At 42.0% G+C, this 17,569-nt stretch overlaps 1 protein-coding gene across 5 annotated transcripts in view; it reads left to right on the top strand.

Annotated features, from left to right (window-relative positions):
• The window catches only part of Nell2 (NEL-like 2), a 309,357-nt gene that overhangs the window by 275,112 nt on the left and 16,676 nt on the right, over positions 1 to 17,569 (top strand). For all 5 annotated transcript variants that reach the window (NM_001356950.1, NM_001289653.1, NM_001356951.1 and 2 more), the window contains one exon: positions 12,008 to 12,148. In NM_001356950.1, coding sequence (NP_001343879.1) covers positions 12,008 to 12,148 — 141 coding nt within the window. The remainder of the gene's footprint in view (positions 1 to 12,007; positions 12,149 to 17,569) is intronic.

Raw genomic sequence — 17,569 nt, 5'->3', positions numbered from 1 at the left:
AGAGCTGGAGCACAGAGAACCCAAGGTGACAAAGTGGATCTGAGGATAGGGCAGAGCCTTGAGATGCATTGAGAAGGGACTGCATGTTCCCTAAAGAGGGAGCATCCTGGGCAAGGAATGGAGATGGGCTTCAGCTCTCAGTTTCGGATCTGTGGCCGACATGAGGAGGCAGCCTTGCTGTCTGCTTGAGAACTGTGCACGGTTACAGAGAACCTCTTCTACTCACCACTCTGACTTTATTCATAAATTCTAACACTTTTTGTAAATCTTTCTAAATTATAAAAGCAATATGTATTTAATTTTAGAAAATTTGTGAAATGAAAAAAATATACAAAATAAGATATAATTGAATGTAATGGCACTGATTGAACGAACTGCTTATTCGCGAGTAAACACTCATCTACATATCAGAATAATATTCTACTCCTCATTTCCATCCCCATGTTTTTGTAAGATAATTATTTCAAGAATGTTTCCATGTCATTTGGAATTTCCAAAATTACCATTCAAGGACATACAGCGTTCTTCTTTATACAGGTATCATAGTTACAATCACGGCCTCTTCATTTCCTCATTTCCCATGGGTTAATGGCTTAATATAGAAACAGAAAGGTAGGGTGGGTAAACAGACTTCCAAATACTTTATCCTACTTACTAATGCTCTGAAGGAGGACAGTTCTGAGCAGTGGAGAGTCCACAGAAACAGCTTCTGCCACATCACACTATAACACTGTGACAACCTATTTATTTGGAGGTTGTTTTTATTCGGCTCCTTCTATGTATTATCTTCTGTCAAAATATAAAACTGAAAACTGAAATTAAATAGATGTACACACACACCCTAATTAGTATACCTATTAAATAATAAATAATATATAATATCTAAATTTATATATGAAATGCATATAAATAAATATAAAGATATACATAAATAATATCTGTAAATTAGATGCAAAAAGCATAAAAATGCCTAGCAGTTAACAGCTAAGCAACTGTCAGCTACTTTCCCTCTCCCTGTTCTTGTATCAGATAACCACTGAACTGTTAATCAAAGGATTTCATTTTTTTTCTAAAGATACACTAGCCAGACACCGACTTAAGCTGTAAGACCAAATACTGAGAGCCAAAAGCCCATTGATCTAGCATTTGGGTTGCCTTAGCAATGAAATTGGTGTGCACAACTTGATCTGGTTGATCATGAAGAATTGTGGAAGTGGACACAAATCCTATACTTAGTCATTTGATTAAGGGGCCCCACATTCACATGATGAGACAATCAGACAGTTGCCATCACTCTGACTGGCTATAAGCTTGGAGAGCAGCAGTAAAGAGCAGTGTGCCTTTAAGAAACCTATAGGCACTGTACTTAACTTCAGCTGTAAGGAGTTAGTGCTTTGCTCAGTGGGGCTCTTTTTGGTGTTTTCCCTTCAGTTGTCTATATGGAAGAGACACACATTCTGTTTGTTGCTGAAAACCCTGTATCAAGTTAATCATGTCTCAGCCTAGCTGGAAGTGGCCATTATAATAAAGTGGTCTAGAAGTAGGCGGGTATATAACACTCTCTCAAAGCCATCAGCAGTGGGTTCCATGGCTAGGACCCACTTTGAAGCTGTCTCGCACATCTTATTCAGTTACATAGAATCTGCAGCACTGCATTTCTGTTTATGGTGAGCCCTTTTCATGCAAGCAGCATGTCTGGGGATATAGATTTGTCTGTCAGTTTGCAAATAAATACAGAATAGCGATTTGGGCTGTCATCCCACCATGCCTAGCATGCCAGTCCAACCTCATTTTCCTGAACAACCAGGGAGCACATCAAATGCACTGAGCCCTTTGCACTGCTGTGTTAATAATTAGAAAGCTTGCGGAGTGCTGCTGAACAGAAATACTCAGAGAAATTGAGCTCCCCTCCTCTCTTGGAAAGAATCTTGAAGTAGCTCATCTGCTTCATTGAGTCCTTGCTATTAGAACATGGTTTTGGCAAGCACAGGAATTAAGGCTTTTTCTTCCTACCCTGGTTAAGAGGACCCCTCTTAACATTGTAGACTAGCAAATGCCTCGTATACATGTTTTTATAAAGAGTGCCTGTGTTTTGAGTGTGCCCATCATAGCTAGACACTTTCTTATCCTCTTTGGTTCTATGTGTTATCTGTTCTTTTTCTTCTGGAAGATAATAGATTTAAATTTTATTCTTCCTGTGGAATTTGGCATCTGTTTGTTTAGATCTATGTTTTATCAGGATTCATTTGTAAGTAGCCTCCTGGTGGAACAAATATGCATCCAGGGTGAGTGGGTTCACATCTCAGCTTTGTCTCTTGTAGTGGATTGAATACACTTGACCCAGGGAGTGGCACTATTAGGAGATGTAGCCCTGTTGGAGTTGGTGTGGCCTTGTTGGACGAAGTATGTCACTGCCAGCATGGGCTTTAAGAATCCTCTTCCTAGCTGTGTGGAAGACAGTTTTCTCTGTCAACCTGTGGATGGAGAAGATGTAGAACCCTCAGCTCCTCCAGCCCCACATCTGCCTGGACACAGCCTTGTTCCTACCTTAATGATAATGGACTGAACCTCTGAACCTGTAAGCCAGCCCCAATTAAATGCTATCTGTTCTAAGAGTCTCCTTGGTCATGATGTCTCTTCATAGCAGTAAAACCCTAACTAAGACACCTCTCAACAGCCTTGGAAAGAATTACTTAAACTCTCCTGTCTGTGTTCTTCCTTCAGAAGAGGAGAACGATAGTACTTCCTCTGCCTAGAACATAATCCACACTGAGCACACATGGACAAATTGCACAAAGTGTTGTATATCATACAGCTAGCTCTAGGCAACCGTCTGATACAGATTACAGCTTTCAGTTTGAAATCTTTGTGTAATCAGAAGCTGGCCCTGTAGATCTTTGCTTCTTCCCAGTTGTATTTTTCATCTGTTTTCTATATACTTCTACTTTACCTCTCCAGCCTTACATTGCATTTTAAAAAAATGTGTTACTGTTGTATAATTTTCAAGAAATAATACCTATTCTCAGAATCATCCCATTGTCCTTATCCTATAGATGATAATTTAGAAATATGTTGGCTGACACTTTGTGGATCATATTTCTGACTGTTTTGACTACTCCCTTATATTTTGCAGATTTTCTCAAACATTGATTGCACCTTGATCTCACACAGATGTTTAAGAGTCAATGGGCAAAATTCCTAATTTGGGGCATGGATAGAAGAGCCAGCTTTGTAAAGCTAAAGTGGAACAGCTGTACATTATGGTCCCTTAAACACCACAGTGCAACCTTTGTCCTAAATGACAATGACCTCCACACAAGCGTGGTGGTGTCTCTTTCCTGGATCTTTATAAAAAATCTATGCATTTTGTCTTTGAGAGTAACTCTTTCTTTTAGCACTTTGCCCATTGCAGGAGGAGGTAAGTAGGTTGATTATTCAATCATAGATGTTTTCCCTTTTTATCTCTTTGAGAATAGGGCTCCCTTTGTACCCAGGCTGACTTCAAACTTATGACCCTCCTGTCCTAGCCTCCCAAGTGCTATAGGAAGTATGCCAACACCCTCAGAGAATCAGTTTTCTTGGTTTCATCCCAGTAAGTGCAGCTGGCTGTCCCATCTTAGCTCACCATGGTACCTCAGCCTCCTTGGAACAAGGTTGTCATAGTCACCATCTACAATGTCCCACTATCACACACCATGCCAGACTCTTGCTTCTCCTCGTCTTCCCCATCTCTTCATCTGCCTTTTGTTTTCAACAACAAAGCATTTTTTCTCTACTGTGTTTCTGTTCATCTCTCCCTTTGCATTTTTATATTTTCCTTTTCTCCCTTCAACTCAGCATTTATAAGGGTGAGAAGAAAGACCAAAAGGATAAACAGTGCTTTTAACTTTCATTTTCATCATTTCAAGTTCCGATGTACTTTTGAAATATGTCCATATATAGCACATATGTAAAATTAACACAGCATCATCACAGCTGGCATCCAGTAATAGAGCTAATTCTTGACAGGTATGAGCAATTGGATGAGACAGTAACATCACCATCTTGTCATTCCCCTGGAGGGGTCACTACCGTACCAGCCATCCTACCTTGGCTTCCATTTGAGATTGCATGTGCCAGGTATGGCACAGGTGGGCATCACAGTCACAGCCATTACAAGCAGACCGTTGACTTGTTCCCTCACAAACTCTTGCCCATCTCTAACCTTCTGTCCAGCTCTTTGTTCAGTGCTGAGGCTAGAGGAAAAAAATAGGAACATGATTTCTGCCCACACAGAAGTTATTCAGAGATAAATGCTAATATTTAAAGAGCTCCTTTCCAAGCTATTATGGTATGAAAAATATTAAGTTGGAGGAATGCAAAACTCTTGACTGTGGCAATGGTGCACGTCAACACTCATGAAGTTGCTGGAGATGTCTCTGCAAACTTTAATTTAATAAAGTCATGTTTTAACAAATCAATGGAAAAATTAAAATTGTTGCAAAAGTAAGTCTAAGCCTGAGATGTGCATAACACAAATAAAAATCCAGACATTGTTAAATGTTCAGTGATCAGCTTGTGGAATCAGTGCAAGGTTACCTGCTTCCTTGTTTACTTTAGTGAGTTGTTAGTGAGAAGTCCACACACTGATTTCCAAAATGAAGTGAAAAGACAAAAATCCCAAAGCCAGGGTATTTTTAGGAACAGAAAACCATAGTTATGTTCTCCAGAATGTGTGCAATATAAATAAAGTAACTGGAATATCTGTGTAGGGCTAGGCCCTCCATTCCTCAAAAACTAACAAATAAACAAAAACTTGAAAGTAAGCCTCGCAAAGGATGTGATAAAGACTCATCCCAGGAAGAATGATACAGGAGATCGCAAACAGCAGCCTTTGGTGTCCAGGATGTTGAGCTTGGTATACAAGCACACCAGTTAACTCAACAGGTGACAGGGCAAGAAGAGGATAGAGGATATTACACAAGAGTGACAATGTACAAGGTCCCTAAGGAGAAGAGGCTACGAGAGGATAATGTGCTAAAAGTGTAAAAGAAGAAGAAAAGTTTATTTTCCAGGTCTTTTTCTGAGTGTCCCCAATTATCTGGAATACGAACCTGGTTAACCTGACCCCGACACTGGAGTGTGGACGAGCCTGCACACTCCCTGGAGAGTGTCATTCTAGGAGCTGTTTCTGTGACCCCATTGGCACTATCTCTCCTAATTAAAATGATCATGTCATCAGATAATGAAAAGCAGCCTAAGGATGTGCTACTGCATCTGGTCTTGGAGGAGGGGTATTTTTATATCTCAAATACCTATCAGGAGATGCTAGTCCTTATGTAAGGGTCTTACATGGTATCAGCTAGCTGTGATGGGAAGAGAGTGTCACTCAAAACCAGAAACTCAGAGTGGACTTAATAACATAAACAAAGGTACAGAGCTCACAAGCAAAAGAGCCAGAACTCACCACAGTACAAGAGCCAGAGGCCCTTGAGCTTCAGCATCCTTCTTGAGAACGAGCTTTCATGGTAGCAAAAGGTGCCACGCAAACCTCCAAAGGAGGTAAGCAACCCACAATCCTATGCAGAAGTGATGCCTATGAACCACAGCAATGGCCAGCATGACAGGGCAACACAAGAGTGCAATACAGGCACACATATCTCGGCAGTAACCATCAGCTCTCTAATTGGCCCGAAGACCCAAGAGGAAAGTTGTCCGAGGTACTGGAAACCTAACCAACTACCCAGGGCTGGTGAAGTCATAGATCTTGGAGGTCTCTGATACATTCTAATTACCGAATGATATATATTTGTGCTTCTATCCACAGAGAAGTGTAGGCATCATTAAGGAAACTTCCTTTGTGCAGCATGTAAATGTATTATAATCTCAAGAAATGAAAAGAATGAAAATAAAAGATATTCCAACTCCTAGGCTGTTTCTTCTTGGCTAACATCTGAAAGATGAGCATCCTGTGACAGTCCGAGGGGCTGTGTCTATGGAATGGCCTTGGGTAATGTACTTGTTGTCATCACTTTCTTGTCATTGACACAAGAGAGTAATAAAGAAGCGGCACCTGGCATTTTAACACCACTGATTAATGGTTATGAACCACAACATAATGAAAATAACTGTCCATAAATCTGTAATGTTCTCCAACTTCTATAGAGGATTTTGTAATATCTAAAATCTATTTACATGTGTTTTCATTAAAAAAAACTTCAAAAATTAAATGAGAACAAGCCTTTCAAATAAGAAACTTTAGACACTATTTTATGCATTCTCACCTAAATTTTCCAGTCTCCCAGAAACTCAGCAAAGACACAGAGAGATGACCTTGTGGTTTTAAAAACTGCAGATCATCCAGAAAGCAAATTGCCCCATGTGAATAATCAGGACTTGACTAATTGTTTTGAGGATCCTTAATTGCCTGCTGTTTATCAATATCATTTAATTGCCAGGGCACAAGTTTGTGATATAAATAGACCAAGTACTAGTTTGTGAGAAGTGCTGTCATCCTTTCCCTCACAATAAGAAGTATAAAAGACAATTCTCTTGTTATGTGGCCTTGACACTGAACACTGAAAATAGTACCAAATACAGTTGACCTTCACTCCTGCTTTCTCTGTGTAAAGTGTGAGCCCATCAGCTTATCTGTCTTCTTTTGGTTTAAAAGGAAGAGGGCTGCTGGTTTGTGTAGCAGCCCATGTGCCAAATAGGAAGACACGGATTTGTGTAGTCCCGGCATCTGAATGATACACTAATTGGTGAAACACACGTATTTTAGGAGTTGGATTAGAGAGAGGGTGGAGGGGAAATGATGGAAGTATATTTATCATTGAAATTCTCAAAACTGTTTTAAAAGGGGTGAACAGAAGCAGAGGATAGACTGGGACTCATTGAGATACAGACGTTCCTACATAGTAACAGTTTTACTCAGAGTCTGGTGCTATAGAAGAATATCTGCTGTTATAAATAGCGAGGAGGGTGTGTATCACTCATATGCCTAATTCTACACTAACCTTGGATTGTACAATGAACATATTTGTCACTTTCTGAAGGGACCCCTTGAGTGGTAGTGACATAAGTCATTTTCAGCTGGATGCCTCTGGAACCCACAGTAGGAGGCACTGCAGAAAGTCTAGTCTCAACTGCAAACCTGAAGAAAGACCAAGTCACCATCACGTGGTGCTTATGATTTCTGACTTGTTGGTTTGTTTTTAATGACTGTTAAACATGGCTCTGCTTTCTGGGACAATCTGTCCTCAGTGGTACCTTCCATTTTTATTGTCTAAACATGCTTCACTCTCTGGAGTGTGAATGTTACTCATAATTCTTTTTATTTTATGGTGAAACATTTTTGGATTTTATAATCTGTATGTCTTGGGGTAGCTTGGTTATACTCTCACTATATGATGTTCTAAATGTAGATGTAAAAAAGTTTTAACTGTCTCGGGAGAATCAGGGAACGAGTTCCTTAGAATGCAAAGGGAGTAGCAGATTTTTTAAGATTTAGGTTTAGTGTTTTCTATACTATACCTATACAGTACAAAATTAAAATTGTAAGACCACATCATATGTGTTTATACAACTCACTAACATTTATCCTACTTTAATTCATTTTACAACTTGTTTAAAATTGTTCATTAGCTGTACTTAATTTAATTACGTATCTGGCCTTACTTTAGTAATAAATGTACCTTCCGTGTGACATGCATGCTTTGGAAATGCAAGCACACTTTCACTTTCTATTGACTATTCCACAATCATATTCTGGTATGAGCTCTTGTTTCTCTGGACTTTATTCCTAGCTGACTATGGCAGACTCAGTAGCAGCCAGGCCCCACCAGCTTACGGCTTCATATATATATAATCTGTGATGCGTAGGCTTCCATGTCACTGGATTCCTCTTGGTGGTCCACCAGCCACGGTGGCCTTGGAGAGGAAGAGGATGTCAAAATGATATTGAGAACACCCTCTCACTCCTGCTAGGATGGTTGAGGTCAGAGACAAAAGGTGGAGTGTGCTGACGAAGGTGCGGAAGAACAAGAGCCCATGCACGCCATTGGTCGGTGTGCACTGCTGCCATTGTGCATACCAGGACGGAAGCTCCTCAGAGTTTTCAAACTGGAGCAGAACGACCTATCAGTTGAGTGTGTCGGTATAGTCACAGGAAGGGAAACACACCGAGAACCCCCTGTTTGCTGAGTATAGTATCAAAAGTAAAAATAAAAAAAGTCATGCATGAATAAATGGATAGAATCATGTACGCAAATTTGCATGATGGGAAACCATTCATCCATAAAAGGGTGAGTGCCTGTCATTGGGTCGTGACATTACAGTGGGGCATTCAAGCTACTGACAGTATTCTGTTTTCTAGGAAATGCTAAGAGAGCAACACTTCTCACCTCCCAGTGACATCAATGGGAACACTCAGAATATATGGGCATTTGAGAACTGGGTAGATTTCAGAATTCTCTAATGAATAACTACTTCAATATGCCATACAACAAATACCCATTATTTTTATCAGGGTAATAGGGATATAAAATGTAGTTAGTTGAATTGAATAGCAGAATCCTGAATGGTGGTGAGCACATTGTAACTGAGTCACAGCCTATGGTTTATCAATCGAGTCACAGTTGAGATAAAGCAGAATGCTTTGTCACATAAGAAGTTACGGCGCAACCTACCCCTTGGAATGTGAATGAGCACGTCCTGCTCACTATCAGTGCTTTCAAACCTCCTAATTCTTATCATGATACCATAACATATATATGAATATTTACCTGATGCTGCTTCTTTAATTCTTCTCTTTTTTTAAATATTTAAGTTATATTTCACCTCTGTTTTTATGATTATCCCTTGCTGTAAATGGAAATAATTGAGAAAATTAGTGCATAGCCATTAAAATGAAGTATTTGTGTGCTGCTACCCATAAACCACATCGACGGTGACAGATATATTGCACTCAGCGAAAACGTGCTCTATGTGGCTGTACATTTAGATTTTCATAAATTTGATTTTGTAAATGTAATTTGCATAGATGATAGCACAGCAAAGACAGAAGCCACATGTGCCTTGTGTATCCATTTTATTCTCCAGCACCTAGTTGTTGCCATACAACAGGTATTAAGTAAATAATATTGAATTAAATTAATAAACGGGTCATGTTTATATATCCATTCTCTAAAGAGCTATATAATGATGATTTAACAAGAAAATAATGCTCAGCCTGTATGTGACGATACCACAGGAGCCAATATTCGTATCCTCAGTCTTCAGAGTAGGAAGAAATGTAGTCAACAGCATTTCTATTAAATGTCAAAGACTCAGAGAGTATGCCTGCAGATGAAGTCAGGGCACTGAGGGTGTGTGTTGTAAGTAGAGGGGAGTGGGGAGGTGGTGTGGGGAAGGGGGCGGTGACTGTGCATGGAGGCAGGCTATGTGGGCACCACTGTGTGAATAAGGGAAGTGAGGAGGTGTGGCAACTGGAAAAATGGCGACTGAAAGGAAAGACATGTGGAGATCATACAAACCCCATCTCACAGGATGAGCAGGCCTTACAGTCTCGTAACTCGGGAAGACAGGATGGACTGGAAGACTGCATAGGCAGGACACTCGCAGAAGGACTGCTTTAGCCAAAGCATTGGACAATTACCATTCCTAAGCGTTCAGCTTCCCCAGATTAAAGACTCTAAACACCGTCCTCCCCTACCACCTTCTCCAAGTGAGCATTGCTTCCGAAGCTTAATTCTCAGCCTGCTTTCTTCTTCTCTGCCCATAATGGCACCGTTTCCTACCTAGTTGTCTCTGTTAGAAGGAAAGAGCAGTTAAAGCTGGAGCAAGTGGGAGCAGCCAGACTCCATTGTAATCAGAAGCCCCTCAGCTGCTGGAGCCCCGAATGACAAAGAGGCTTTTTCTAGAACCCGCAGGCCTCGATGGCTGCGTGGCAGGGAGGCACTAGTTAGCTGATTTGGCTATCAACCTTTATTTTGCTGGTAGGAATTATTGGCAGCTGTAACTGATTTTGAGGTAAAGGAACCACACAGAGATTATATTATAAAACAATACTAAAATATTAGCATAGTACAAAGTTTCTACTGTTGGTTCAGGACCTCATTCATCTGAGAGGATGTTTTATATTTAGTTGCACTGAAAGAACTCTCACCAAGTAGCAAATGACTTAGAGCTTAATTCTCTGCCTGTTAAAAGGTATTTATAAGTGCATTTGCAACTTTAGCCCTTTCAAAGTCCAGTAGCAAAGCTAGGCATGGTGCTGTCCTACTGACTCCCAACACTCAAAAGACAGAGGCAGGAAGATCATGAGTTTGGAGCCAGCCTAGACTATGAGGCACAAGCCCAATAAATAAATAAATTTTAAATGAGAACAATAAAAGAGGAATTATTAAACAGTGAACAAAAGAGAAGCAGAGGCCACATCCTAGTAGCAGAGCAGGTAACTCTAGGTAACTAGGATGCTAAAGGCCCTGGGTTTTAGCCACACTGCCAAAACCCAAAGTAACAAGACTAACATATGAATCCATGAGTTTGTCATTACTGAGACTGAAATAGGACATTCTGCGAACCAGAGTGGACAGAGAGGAAGGACTGGGAAAACCAGTGAGCCTTCCTTCAACAGGAGAATTGCCTCATCGCCTATGTCTGATCACATGCTGAAGCCACCATGTGCCACGAGCCTAGGAAGCAAGCAGGGAGACTGCCTGACAGCGAAGACAGAATCTTCCTCCATAGCTTGAGGCTACCAAGATGTAGATAGGCGGTACGTGTGGATACTCTCGGCAGCTGTGGTGAGGTAGGACTATTAGATTAGATCCCAGTCAAGCCAACAGAGCCAGATCAGGAAGGAATAAGCAAGGAGAAGTATTCTGTACAGCAATCCCAAGGATCATGTGTCCCCCTACAAGCAGAGGAGGAGATCTGGGAATCATGAGACGGTTGTGTCTTTCTCAGCCTGAATAGAAAAGGGTTTGCAGTAGAGGGGATGATAATATACCTGTCTTAGACATCTGACATCATGCAAGCTACGTTTCTGCCAGTCTCTGCCTTAAGTCTCCTTGTATGAAGAAACACGCATGTGAATGTAAGTTAGATCCAATAACTTACATTTGATTCAGTATTGTCATGTGTTCAACATACTAGTCATATGGCATGATTTTTTCCTCCTTCTTTCTTTCTTTCCTTTCTTCCCTCCCCTCCCCCCGGCCCTTTCTTTCTTTTGGCAGTTCCAAGTAATACATGGGCACAACCAGCACATATTCTTGAGAACACAATGCATAATGCTATATCTAATAATAATGTTGTATCTACTGAAGATGAGTTGTGAGTTGTCTAGCTGTGTATTTAGTCAGAGTAGCTTATACCTATAGTAATAGTAATGATTAAAAATTAATAATAATTTAAAAAACATAAATCCCAGTGGCTTAAAGCAACAAAACATTTTCCTGCTCATATTATTTGTTCATCCCAGGCAGTGTAGCACACACCCTGCCCTACTCCTTCATGATTCAGATTGGTCTCTAGAGCCTCTGGAAATTGCTAGTTCTTGTGATGTGGATGTAGAAGGGAGCAGGTGGGTCACGCACAGGTCCATAAAAGCTCTACCCGGAAGTGCCTCTTGTCACCCCAATGTGACTGAACAAAGGTGTATGCACACTCTTAATTGGAAAGGACTGAGACCCCACCATCCTAGGATGTGTCAGGCTTGGCTGGGGACATTTGCTGAAACTCACAGGTCACCACAGATGGTTTCTACCTCACCATTGAATCAATTGTAATAGAGAAGAAGCCATCTAGATGTTTCTCTGGTTAATATCAAATACCACTACATTCTTTATGCATAGCATTTGACTGCTAAGTAACTATGTTGGTTTTATACTTCCTCGGTTTCAAGGTTTGCTGGCATTCAGAATTATAGTAGCTTTACAGCAGAATGTTCTTGAATAGAACATTCTTTAGAAGAATAAAGCAACTGTATAAAAATCCTCCTTTTGTTTCCTCTGCCCAACAGACATTGACGAGTGCTCTGAGGGCTTTGTTCAGTGTGACAGCCGTGCCAACTGCATCAACCTGCCTGGGTGGTATCACTGTGAGTGCAGAGACGGCTACCATGACAATGGGATGTTTGCGCCAGGCGGAGAATCCTGTGAAGGTCAGTAAAGAAGGTGTAGGGGTCCAGGAGAATGGGCAGCCAGAGGTGATGTGCCCTGTGTCTGGTGCTAGGCTGGCTGCTCCTGTAGCAGAGTAAGAGTGAATGTTGAATGTTGGAGACCAAAGATGTGGGCCCTGTTCCAAGAACTCTGTGATCTTATAGGACCGGAAAATTCAATCCAATTACACTCAGCAATTAGCTGTTAGTTTTGGGTTATTTTCAGTGGACTGACAAACAGCACTGCTGAGTTCCCCTACCCAGAGGTGGCCAGAGCAAGCTGAGTGCCAGGGAAATGACAGAGCTGTGCCATCAGAATTCATGGTCCAGGAAGAAAAACCAAAGCAAACCTCCAGAGATGCTGCTTCTTCTTTGGTATTTACAGCTCTGTAGGGCGATTACCTGCGAGACAATGGGCCTAAGGCGCACAGCACCGGCCTTCCAGAACCCAGCAGAGGTACTCGACACCTAGATATGAAGATGTCTGCCATACTTGTTACACACAGGGTTCATGCAAGAAAAGTAAGACAGATTTGTGTGGTAGGCCCAGGCTTCTAGAACACTACCAGCAACAGTAGAAGAATCCCTAGACTGGAGAAGGGAGCGTTCCAGATGTTGCATAGGAGGAGAGAGCACGTCCCAGATGTCACATAGGAGCAGGAAGTACATCCCAGGTTCACATAGGAGGAGGGAACCCATTTCCGGTGTTTGCAGGATGGGAAGGCTGTTGTCTTACCCAGGACTGAAACCTAGTGTTTGTTAATAATCACTTAACCTAGTCCCAGAGCTTGCCTTTCAGCTTGGATTTCCCCACAGTGAGGATTTCTAGCCTCTGCCAAGTCAAGAACCACAGATTACAGTGTTAGACAGATTAAGCTGTTATTTTCCTCACCTTCCATAAAATCTTGTGTATCTCATACTGCTTTATTAAAATTTTCTTTTTAAAGATTATGCAAAAAAGAGCTGGAATGATGGCTCAGTGGCACAGAGCCTTTTCTGCTCTTGTAGAACAACCACATTTGGCAGCTCATAGCTACCTCTCACCCCCCAAGACCAGGGGACTAAATACCTCTTTCTCCATGAGCACATACAGCCACATGTGCATACTACCCCCAAACACATATACACAATTTTTTAAAAAATCCTTAAAGTATGCAAAAAGCATGATTATAAACTAACTAAAGATAATGCAAGCAGTCTTAGATAGGGTTTTACTGCTATGAACAGATATCATGACCAAGGAGACTCTTATAAAGGACAACATTAAATTGGGGCTGGCTTATAGGTTCAGAGGTTCAGTGCATTTTCATCAAGTCGGGAGCATGGCAACATCCAGGCAGGCATGGTGCAGGAGGAGCTGAGAGTTCTACATCTTCATCTAAAAGCCTTCAGGAGAAGACTGGTTTCCAAGCAGCTAAGATGAGGGTCTTAAAGCCCACCCCCACAGTAATACACTTCTTTCAACAAGGGTCACACCTACTCCAACAGGGCTACATGTCTTAATAGTGGCACTCCTTGGTCCAAGCACATACAAACCACCACATAAACATACAACAGTGTAAGAGAGAGAACAGTGAAACCATCAAACCAGACAATTTCATGAGTAGAAAAAAAGATTTATGGAGGCTCAAACTGCCAAGGCTGTCCCTTGGTGGGGTGGGGTGTGGTGGGCTAGGGGTGGGGGTCAGAGAGTCAGAGAGAACAGCAAAAAGGGGAGGAAAGCCTTGCCAGTTTCATGGGGTGCAGGTTGAGTGTCCAGTTACAGCAGCTTATCGAGTTGAACCTGAGGATGGGAGCAGAGACAGCCTGGGACACAGCCATGGGGCTGTGATCTGTTTGGGCAGCAGGAAACTGGATGCCCACTGTGGGAGGTGTGGCTGGGCGTGGATAAGGGAAGTTATGGCTCATCCTGACCAACAGCACCCTGCTTGTCAAGGCTTCTGGGGAACTCTGACTCTAGGCGCCAGTCCTTCTGTTTCCCCGGGCTCAGCCCATATGCCATTTAGCACATTGTCAGAAGCACCACCATTTCTCTGGACCTGACACTCAGGATGAAGATGAACTCTGAACATACATCCTTGTTGTAGCTCCTTCCCATCATCTCCACTGATCCTCAAGGGTAACCTGGTCTAATTTTGCCTGCTGTCGTTGCATACCTTGTTCATTTAAACAGGAGAGAAATGCCCTGTGTTGTCTCACAGATGCAAGAGCACAAGTTTCAAGCCGGGTGTTATCATAGCTACTTTTGTATCACACTGAAGTCACCATGACCGAGGCAACATCTCGTGCATGTCCCTCTTCCCTAGCCACGGACTCACAGATCTCGTGGCCTCTGAGGTTTCTCAGCTGGGATTTCTCATGGCATCTCAGACCTAATTGGGGCCACATCCCAGCCCTTTATCTACTCCAAGATTTATAGGTCCCGGAGCAAGGTTTCCAGAACATTGTCTTAGAGCTGTCCTTTTTTTACATCCCTCACGTTGAGCATCCAGCAGATGAACTTGTTTCTAATTTTACTGTATCAGGTTTCTAAACGCATTCATTCAAAATACTAAAAACTCACACTCCCATCAGCCCTGCAGTTACCAAGATGGCCTAGAGTCTCATTCATCCGGACTGTTACTGCAATCTTCAGACTGGCCTCCCCTCTTCCATTCCTGACTCCCTGAGACCTGTGTAACACCCAGAATGGTCCCTAAAAGACTGAAGTCAAGGAATGGCACCCTTCTGTTTACATTTCTGGAGCCTTTCATCTCTCTGACAATGACATAGTTGATAAGGGGCTACCTGATGCACACTCTCAACTTTCTGGACATTTTTAACAATACACGAGAGGAATTCCTTTGTGAGAGCTCTTCACTTTCCATGGAATGCCTGCTTTCCACCTTGCCCCAGGGTTTTATTTAACTCAGATATCATCACAAATGTGTCTCCCAGACTTTCCATTTGAAATCACCTTCAACAATCTGGTCAATGGCCCTGCTTTCCTTTCCTTAAAAGAAATAACCAATTCTGCTGGAGTCATAGTCTATGCCCCTTTGTCTGTTTGCTGACTACACCTTAGGATGCAAGCTCCTAGGTTTGGTTTGCTTGTCAGCTGCTAGATCACCAGCCAGTCCTGGGACAATGTCAGGCACACGATAGACCGACTATATATTGATTTGCCCAGTGACATTGAGTGAGATGGGAAATGGGTAGACAGCGAGATGGTAGCGTTGCCAACTTGATATAATCTAAATCTACCTGGGCAACAAGCTTCTGGGCGTGCCTGTGGAGGGTTACCTTGATTAAATCAACTGAGGAGGGAAGTGAGATGTGGTATGGGAAGATCCATCTCCATGGGCTGAGATCTCATTAAAAAGAAAAGGGGGGAGGGGCCTAGCTATACCCAGCATTCATTGCTCTCTGCTTCCTGACAGTGGAAACAATGTGCCCAACTCTCTCAGGCTCCAGCTCCTGAGTTTCCTGTCGCAGAGGACAATCATAAACCCAAATGAACCCTTTCCCCCTGGAGCCACTTCTGTCAGGGTATTGTATCAAGCCGCAGAAAAAGAAACAGCCACACTGAGGAGAGATAGGGAATCTTTTAAATTGAAGCATGTTAGGCATATAATTTATATCAGAATTCAACGTGGGTATGAACTATAGAATAGATAAATATTTACCATATTAAATAGACGTACTGTTCAAACAAAAAACCAACAAGTGAACTCTTAATTCAGGAAGTAAAAAGACAATGATGCATTGAAATAAAGCATGAGAAATGGAAGACGGCATAGTAAGGGAACCTGTCAGATATGCAGAAATGCCTCTCAAGGAAAACCCACAAACATAGAAAAGTTTTCCCTTTGGAAACATTGTTCTGGAAGCCGCGTCTACTAAGATTGATCAATAAAATCTGTAGCATTTCTTAGAAGACTGTACGATTCACTCCGAAGTCAGCACTATCTGGAGGAGTGCTTTAAAAGAGCCAACCTCCTAGGTTTAAGAAACAGACCAGACCAAGGGCCTCTCCTCCCATTGATGGCTGACCAGGCCATTCTCTGCTACATTTGCAACTAGCGACATAAGCTCTGGGGGGTACTGGTTAGTTCATATTGTTGTTCCTCCTATAAGTTTGCAGATCCCTTTAGATCCTTGAGTACTTTCTCTTGCTCCTTCATTGGGGGCCCTGTGTTCCATCCAATAGATGACTGTGAGCATCCACTTCTGTATTTGCCAGGCCCTGGCATAGCCTCACAATAGACAGCTATATCAAAGTCCTGTCAGCAAAATCTTGCTGGCATGTGCAATAGTGTCTGGGTTTGGTGGTTGTTTATGTGTTGGATCCCCAGGTGGGGCAGTCTCTGGATGGTCCTTCCTTCTGTCTCAGCTATGAACATATGCCTCAGTACAGAGGAATGCCAGGGCCAGGAAGTGGAAGTGGGTGGGTTGGGAAGCAAGGCGGCGGGAGGGTATAGGGGACTTTCAGATAGGAAACTAGGAATAGGGGATAGCATTTAAAATGTAAATGAATAAAATGTCTAATAAAAATTAACATTTAAAAAAGAAAGATTCCATTTAAAAGAAAAGAAGAGAAAAGAAACAGACCAGAAGTCCCTGCAGATGCCCGTTTCCTGCAATTAGAGTGATTTGCAGAATTGTAATATTAGTATATAGAGATATCCAGCTTTAAGAATATGGTTAGATCAGTGAAAGTGCCACTTTTCTATTGTTAAAAGGGGGGACACATTTCAAACTGGAGAAGCCAGAGCAGTGTGTTTGGTGGTGCTCCATCGCATATGTTCACGAGCTGCATAAATAGAAATGTAAATCCCTGGCAGTCCTTCCCGTCCATCCCAGCAGGTCAGACTGTCTTCCCAGATGACAGCTGGAATGCCACTTTCCTGCTCTGTGCCAGCATTTCTCCTATACCTGAAGTTTTGAGAAATGGGAACACAATCCAGTAGTGTTCCATAAAATTATATATTTAATGCTTATTTGCCCATAGTTTTGTCTTTTTTTTAACTTCTAAAGAATATCCAATTTGGTGGTTCGATTAAGCTTGAAGTATCATGTTCAAGCCAAATATCACACATTACTTATTTAATAAGAACACACAAACTAAGTGCACCTAGTTCAACCCACCACGTAAATATTGAACATATGGACAGCTGCACTGGTTACAGTGGTAGGTGTATCAGGAGAGAGGATGCTGTAAGCTCTCAACAGAAGAGTCCATGAAACAGGGTGGAAAGTGTTGGGAAAACTCTTGAACATAACATAAAAGATGTATCATGCAGAGGAGAAAGGGAGGGAGAGAGGGAGGAAGGGACAGAGGAAGAGAGAGAGAGAGACAGAGACTGAGACTCCTCCCCCTTCTGAATTAAGGGAACCTTCTTAGACTGCTTTGAATTTGTTCCAGGACTGTGTTAAGCACAGTGA

This window comes from Mus musculus, chromosome 15 (assembly GCF_000001635.26).
Source record: "Mus musculus strain C57BL/6J chromosome 15, GRCm38.p6 C57BL/6J".
NCBI classification, from domain to species: Eukaryota; Metazoa; Chordata; class Mammalia; order Rodentia; family Muridae; genus Mus; species Mus musculus.
Note: the sequence above shows the minus strand (reverse complement) of the source record. Positions and strands in the feature narration are given on the sequence as shown.